Here is a 7,765-nt window from a genome sequence, read left to right on the forward strand (position 1 = left end):
GGAGGGAAACAAAAAAAGGAAAAAGAATCAGGGGAAAGGGCTAACAAACATGGCCGTTGGAAGCAGTGTGGCTCTGCACCGAGAGGTCCCTATTTACTGTACTGTACAGTGAGTGGGGCTTGCTATTGACTCTGCCTTTCCATTCTTACCTTAACGACTAGTGGTGATATAATATACAGAACTGTATTGATGTATCGGGAGTAACAGGAGGAGCCATTAAATAGGAGCGAGAGGAAGTATAATCACAAAATGTGCCTCGACATTTAAACTTAGCGAGTGTGTGCTTAGAAGCGCCCCCACCCCCTCCCCTCCGTGCTCCCAACGCAGGAAGGGCTCATGCCTCACGCCGCGCACCGGGCGCCTTCCCGGGCTGAGCAAGAGCCTGGCTTTGGGGCTCCTGCCTTGACCACACTGCAGTCCTCAGTGACAAATACTTATGACAAAAATAGTGTAGTCGACTTCTCCTGGCCAGAGGTGTGTGTTCTTGTCTGAGGTGCTTACGCAGGGGAGAAAAAAAATGAAGTTTGCCTTAGGCGCAGGGAAACTTTAAACTTTCCAAGTTTGTGTTTTCTTGTGATGTTTCGTTTGTATCTGCTGAAAAAAGTGGAATTTAATTCTCAGGAAAAGCTACTCACTGCATTCCAGTTCCAAATTTCCATTTCTTTTCTGAACTGACTCCTTCCAGGACTCTCCTAAAAGGCATACATCTGTGTGGGGATCGAGGTGACTTCAGGTGTGGCTCCCTGCCTCCTACCACACATGCATAAATCCGGGAGTCATTCTAGGAGGGCTTGTTAAATGCAAAGCAGTAGCAAATGGGTGACAGGAACTTTTAACTGCAGCTTAAATGTAAATATAGACTCCAGCTTAGCCTAGAGTCACACCATTATGGCTGGGGCAATCAGCAAACCTGTTCAAAGGGACATTTGGAAGGATGCTAGGCAGAGTCTTTTAACACTGTAATGATGGGAGGGACCAGCATTTTCACAGAAGAGAGACCCACCTGGTAAGGACTGTTTGTTCAAGGTACAAACCAGAATCTATTTCTCTACACCTTTTATTATTTCAAATGTATATGGAGGGCTTACATCAAAACTACAGGCGACAATTAGTATAAATAACGCTTTAATCAATGGCAGCAAAACATTGGCAAAGTCTATAAAAAGCATCACACTTTAACAGAGACGAGAGTATTGCTGGACAATGCGACCGTTTAACAAAGGCTCCAAAGCACAACGTTTGACCCATGATAAACAGAAATAACCAGCTTCCCTTCCTACACAAAACAACTCTGGAGGAGGGTTAAAAACAGTAAACCCTCCACCTTCAGGTTCGTTTTCCGCGGAAGATAATGTCCAGTGGGCGCTCCTGGTCGTTATTACAGACATTCCTGACCCTTCAGAGCATTGGCAGCTGGAAACTCTTTCTCTTGGTACTTTCTGCCTCCGGTTCATGTATTCTCCGAGTTTACAGCGCAATTACAACTATGTAAACTTACAGTCCCCCAGCCTCACTCAAAGGGGACTTGCAAAGAGGGTTGTAAGAGCTGTGCCTGCTGAACCCAACACTTGTCCTGGAGATATTAACATTTCAAAAGACAATGAGACAAATTCTGCTCGCAGCTACATCCCTGTTTGACTTCAGTGGGCGGGGGAAGGAAATCTGGAATCAGAAATTGGTCCCTTAACTTCGGGAGCCATCTCGGTGGATAAGAAGCACAAAGCAAGGATTTACTTATCCAAGGCCATTATTTTCCAGAACTGTACCACAGATACCAAAGTTGGTAGCTCTCTCGAATAACACTTCTGCCCTGCTTCCAACCAACTTATCACAGACTTTAAGTAAACAGCGGGGGTCCGGGAGGAGGGTTTTCAAGAAGAGCAGACAGAGAGGTTTTCTCTCTTTTTTTGTTTTCTTTTTTTTTTTCCCATTTTCCTCTTTTTTCTTTCCCTAGATTGTATGAAGACCAAAGGGAGGGCTTGGGACAACTCTGGAGACGAAAGGCCGCTACCGCAGGAACCGGGTGTAACAAAACTTGCAAACTTGTCTCAGGCATTCCCTCCTCAAGCGCTGCTGCTAGCTGCTCTCCATGCCAGAGAAAGGGAAGGGTAGTTTGGGTCCAAAAGGTTAAGGGTTTAGAGGTCACTCTTCCCGGCTGAAATACAACTAATCGAATAGAAAATTTGTCCTCTGGGTGAACCTGTTCCTGCAATTTAGCCGAACTTCAGTAAAATACCTTTTCAGCTTCTCAACGTGAAGGCGTCAGAAAAAAAGACGTCTTTACTATGTATGAACTCGGTGCTTTTTGTCAGAGAAACAATGATGCGAATAATGCGGGAATATCCATCTTTAATATCACGACATGGAGATATTCAAGTATTGCCATGTGCAAGTCTGAGAACTGGGCTAACCCTAAGGAAGAACAAAGAGTTTTCTCCAGGCTCTAAAACAAAAGACCAAGTCTTAAAGACACTTTGCGGACTTCTAGGGATGAGAAAAGGGCAGAAATTAACCGCTGGCCACAGTTAATGCTGCCGAATACACTCCTGATGAAAAGCTCGCCTTTTATTTTCGAATACATTCAAGCCCATTTCGGCCAGTGTTTTCCCGAGCGAGCCCAGAAAGCAGTGAGTCCTCGGTGGGAAGCCCCCAGCCTGGAGATGGGCACGTTAACTCACCCCCTGCTCTTTCCATCTCCCTTCAGCGTTTGCTTTGGGTTTCCTTCTTTGCCCCTTTTCTCTTTAATAAAGGCATCATCTCGTTACAATTTCGATTATATGGTCCCTCTCCCAGGCTGCCCTGAGGGTACAGGAGATAAGGGCTGAGCTTTAAAATCGCCTGAGCGGAGGTGTAAATGGCTGAGGGAGCTGGTTTGGCTGGGTTTGGTAGTTACAGCGCACTAAAACTTTGGCACGATGCAGACAGCAACCAGGGACAATTTCGTGGGTATTAGACCAGCTCTGCTCCCATCCGAGCCTTTCCCCTTTCCCTGAAAGCAACTTGCTGAGATTTCCAACCACTGCAGTCATGTGTTGTGGTTTGCTTAAAAACAATCACTGTTCTTAAAAAAAACCAAAAACAAAAACCTAACCCAACAGACCAAAATAACCCCCAAAACAAAACAAAGAAGCAACCCACATAGCCTCTCTCTCTCGGGCAGAAATCTGATTAAAAGAATTCATTCAGCCTTCATCTTTGAATGGCTCAGGTTATATTAGAAATCGTATTTATTTTTCACTCTGGGGTTTTCTTTTTAGTTTTTTGTTGTGGGGTTTTTTTTGTGTGTGTGGTCTCTCTCCCCCCCACTTTTTTTTTTTTTCCTCCATTTTTAAATGAGGTATCGATGGTTTAAAGCACAGCGCTGAGCAGAGCAGACTTTGGAAACAGATTTCAAGCCTGTTAGCCCTGGATGGCACACGGTAAGGAGCAGGGACGCTTTTCCTATTCACAAAGAAGGAAATTCAAAAAGAGGGACAAGAAAGTTGTGTACGTTCAAGACAAGTAAACATTACACGTGTTCATGAGACTGGGAAGGAGAAATGCTGTATTTCAGCTCCCCTTCCCTGTTTTTGGTTTGTCTATTTTTCTTTTTATCTTCACTCTTCTACGTAACAAATAAATAAATACGCTAACACTATCAGGACATAAAGTAACCCGTTTTCACTTAATTCCTATGCACACCTTCTGAGACTTTATGGAAATGAGCAAGTATTTTCATTACACCAAGAACGGTAAAGCAGCACAAAAAGTTCACAATTACTAGTCTTTATGTTCAAATAAAAGACTATGCCATAAATTTCCTGTCCTTAACTTTCCCAAATGCATCCTCCAGAAATTGTATGGGATAAAGACAAATAAAAGTACAATCCCAGAATAAAGCATCGAACCTTCACTTTCGAATTCAAAACTGAAACACAGGACAGTTTCATTTTCAATGATTTATTACTTTTTATGGACAGAAGGTCTCGTTTAATATTTTCTCAATTCCCACTGCCTGCATGATGTTTCTTTTTTTTTTTTTTTCTCCCCCCCCTTTTTTTTTTCTTTTTTAGGTCGTGCTAGCAGAGGCAAATAAAATAAAGTCCAAAGTAGCGTCATTTTGTCTCCTTTGTACAACAGTACCTTAAAGAAAGATGACAATTTCTCGAGTCCTTAGCTGCTACATGCAGGTTCTGCTTGGGCAGTGTCAGTTATGTACAGTACTGGTCAGAAGCAAAGGATGAAATGGAAAATTTCACCTCTTCTACAAAGTTGTCAAGTCAGTCTGGTGGTCCTTGGAACCAGTCTGTAAATGGGGGTTTGAACCAGAGGAAGAAGACCTGCCTTTCGTGTTGGGCAGTTTGTGATCTTTTTTCCACTTCATTCTTCTGTTCTGAAACCAGATCTTGATCTGGCGCTCAGAGAGACACAAAGTGTGGGCTATCTCGATACGGCGGCGCCTGGTCAGGTACCTGTTAAAATGAAATTCTTTTTCCAGTTCTAGGACTTGCTGTCTGGTGTAAGCTGTGCGGGAGCGTTTAGGTTCCCCTCCGTTGTAATTGGGATTCACTGGGAAAAAAATACGGAGAACTTTACAAAGCTAATCTTGACTTGCCGGTTCGACTTTACAAAAGAAAATCTTATGAGCTGCGAGCATGTGGCCGGGCTGGACTCGTCCCAGTTGCTTACAATGGACGGGCTGCTCTCCCCCTCACGTAAGGCAGGCACTACGGGCACACGCAGCTAGGTAGGCTGGGAGCCTCTAGCAGGCTCCTAACATGGAGTTTTCTCCTGCACGGCAAAGCCCCGCATGGCCAACGGCCTATTTCCTCAGCAATAAAAATTTATGACGAGTGTAATTGGCTACCTCGGCTTCAAAAGCTCGTCCACGAGTCTGGCAGGGACTCGGGCGGGCGTCGCTGAGGCCGATCGGAAGCAGGGTAGAAGAGCAAAGTAAGAAGAGGATCCTTACCCGAGTTAACATGGACTTTCTTCATCCAGGGATAAACTACTGCTGGCTGCTTAACTGCTGACCCGTTTGGGGGTTTGAGGGCCGGCTGCTGGCTGCAGGCTCGCGAGTTGGGCATTGGAGGCGGTGGACAATGCTCTGCTTGGCCGGGGAAGTGGCTTGCCGGGCCGGATTGCTCCTGTCCATGACCCCGCGGCTGCACGGCAGAGCCTTGGGCATTGCTACAGCTAAAGGGCTGCTCGCTGTAGTTTGACCGTGAGTAGAGTCCCTGGTGCTGGAAATCAGAGCCCTGCGAGGCACTGTAGTACTCGGCCCCCTGCTCGCCTAGGTAGCTATTCTGCAAATATTCCTCGCAAGGAGGAAATTTGGGATCCACATACTTAGAGTTCACCATATACGAACTCATGGCCATTAATTTCTGAAGGTAGAAAATACTAATTTTTCTCGTGTTGTCTTTTTTTCCCCTGCCATAGAGCCCTCCTACTTGCTGTCAACTGAATAAAGTTAGGCGGGCATGTGACCGGCCCGGCCAATGGGGAGCCGGGAGCCGATCACCGGATTTCTCCGCAGCTCAGCATTTCCACCAATTTCACTCCATAATATCCCCGTAACCGAGTGACCCCCCCTCCCCGGCGGGTCGCACCCCCCGAACCAGGTACCGGCGGTGTGGGGGTACCCCTGGGGCGGCGGCCGCCTCCCCGGCCCGCAGGTAGGCTCAGCCTTTTGTCTGAGCTGCCTTCCCCCAGCCCCGATGGAGGATGCCCCGCCGCCTGATTTACCAGCCGCAATCGCCATCGGGGTTTGTTACCTTGCTTTAAATACAATATTGAAAGAAGTATACGGAGCGAGGAGCTGAAAGGGGGGTAAAGGGGAGGAAACTGATAAGGAGGCGAGGAAAAGAAAAGCCATCAAAGAAGAGGGTAATATGATGTACAATAGCTCTGTCCTGTCTTTGTCTCGCAGAGGTCATCCAAAAGTTACCAGAATTTAGTTCTGCTGAATAAAATTAGGCAATCAGTAACTTCTCATTCACTTTCAAGCCTCAATATATATGTGTGCATACGTATGCGCGCACACACGCAAACGCACACGTATACACAGCAATCTATCCACGTATCTATGTAAAATCTTACAGATGGCAAGAAACCGTTCACTTTTAACCACTAAAGTTCAATCAATTGAACCGAAGACGGCATTTAATTAGATTAAAAATATCACGGGTTTAATGAGATAAATTCGGTCTTCATTCATCAATATCATTCCTGGAGCACAAGTAAATACATTCCAGTGAGGCGAATGCTGCTTTTGCCGCTGTCGTAAATATTTTGATGCGATCTGGACCCTTGACAGGAAAATTTTGCTAACGTCTGGCATATCTAGTTAATTTATGATCATCTTTTTAAAGATTCATTCACTGATTGGTAGACAATTATATTTTTTTTTCCAGAAAATTTGTAACTTCTGGTGAGATTAACTGTTTAAATTCACAGTCTATCAGTGAGAGTTACAACTGAACGACAACTGAAATTTTAAGAGATGTCCTAAAACCTAGCAAATAGGAGCGAGGCAGCAAAACTTATAATTTCTGAGTGTTCAGCACGCACACGCCTTTTGATTCCGCCAGTATTTAAACTTCTAACCATTTGCAGAAAGGTGAAGTTTTTGCATCGACCATATATTCCCCTAGAATCGAATCTGTGACTATATGAATATCACACAAATTCGGTTCTACAGGGTATATATAGACAACGTAATAACATTCTGTTTTCATCTACAATACAGCAGGTCTTTGCAATTCTCTTAGTCCTTACTGTCTTCTGAGGAATGCAAACTATTTTGCTGGGACTCAGTTCTGAAATACGGATTTGTAGGAAGGTGAGATTTCAGACAAGATTCGCACTTGTTACTACTGTAATAGAGCTCTACGACTCTCCACCAATTTATAGCGATGAATTTCGCCTACCAAATTCTCAGAAAGACCTGCTGCTCACTTTAAATGTTCTGCCGTTTACGTCCTCGCTACGGAAAACGGACGTTACCGGTCAAATTGTGCTATTTAAAATAATAACCGTTAAAATAATTTAGAAAAGAGCTTTTTATCTATTTAGGCTAACACGAATCTGAAGAGATTCTCCATAATTAGAAATCCCCCCTCCCCCTCAGACAAAAAGAATTAAAAAAAAAAAAATCGAAACAGAAATAAAACAGCCGACAACAGAAACAGCGATTGGTGAAAAGGAGGAGATTTAAGGCTGGAGTTAGTTGCTCTGGGGAAGAAGAGAGTTTCCAAATTTACCTTCATCCCATTATGCTGGTCTAGCTATTATCCCCGCGAGCTGCCTGCGAGCCGCAGCCTCGCACCCTCCCAGGTTCTCCCCGCCGTAGCGTTTATGGTGAAGGGCAGGGCGAGAGGTCAGCCGAAATCATTTACAAACATATCACAAAGTTTCATTATTTTTACTTTGTCGACAGCGGCACACAGGAGTACAAAAGTTCATGAATTGTGTCTGACCCAGCTCCTCACTGCTGTCCTGCGGTCAACCTCTTCTCCTTCCACTGTTTAAAACAGGCACCATAAGGACAAATAATGGTGCGGGTGTGATACATCCAACCACTGCGGAGGGCAGATTTGGGGGTGTTGCGTTTATCCGAGCGATGTATACCAGTTTGTTTGCCTGCCTCCAACTCCCAGCTGCCTGATCTGGGGATACTATTTTTAAACATCTGCTTTCTTATCACTGCGGTGGTGTCTTCTTCACAGCAAGTGCAACTCGAAACGACTTTGTGTCCCTAATGTCTCCCCCCCCCCCCCCCCCC

At 45.0% G+C, this 7,765-nt stretch overlaps 1 protein-coding gene across 1 annotated transcript; it reads right to left on the reverse strand.

The window, feature by feature from the left end:
- Window positions 1–3,597: 3,597 nt before the first annotated feature.
- LOC113482270 (homeobox protein Hox-D4) lies at window positions 3,598–5,369 on the reverse strand. Its single transcript, XM_026852761.1, has 2 exons — window positions 4,952–5,369; window positions 3,598–4,548 (listed from the first exon to the last, which is right to left on the reverse strand). The coding sequence occupies exons 1-2, from the start codon at window positions 5,358–5,360 to the stop codon at window positions 4,244–4,246; spliced, it is 714 nt and encodes a 237-aa protein (XP_026708562.1). The 5' UTR covers window positions 5,361–5,369; the 3' UTR covers window positions 3,598–4,243.
- Between the last annotated feature and the right edge of the window lie 2,396 nt (window positions 5,370–7,765).

This window comes from Athene cunicularia, assembly GCF_003259725.1.
Source record: "Athene cunicularia isolate RWA chromosome 7 unlocalized genomic scaffold, athCun1 chr7_part1, whole genome shotgun sequence".
NCBI classification, from domain to species: Eukaryota; Metazoa; Chordata; class Aves; order Strigiformes; family Strigidae; genus Athene; species Athene cunicularia.

Coding starts and splice junctions, on each gene's coding strand:
- LOC113482270 (XM_026852761.1), bottom strand. CDS start 5,360: ATGGCCATGAGTTCGTATATGGTGAACTCTAAGTATGTGGATCCCAAA. Junction 4,549..4,951: donor GAAAGTCCATGTTAACTCGG/GTAAGGATCCTC, acceptor TTTTTTTCCCAG/TGAATCCCAATTACAACGGA.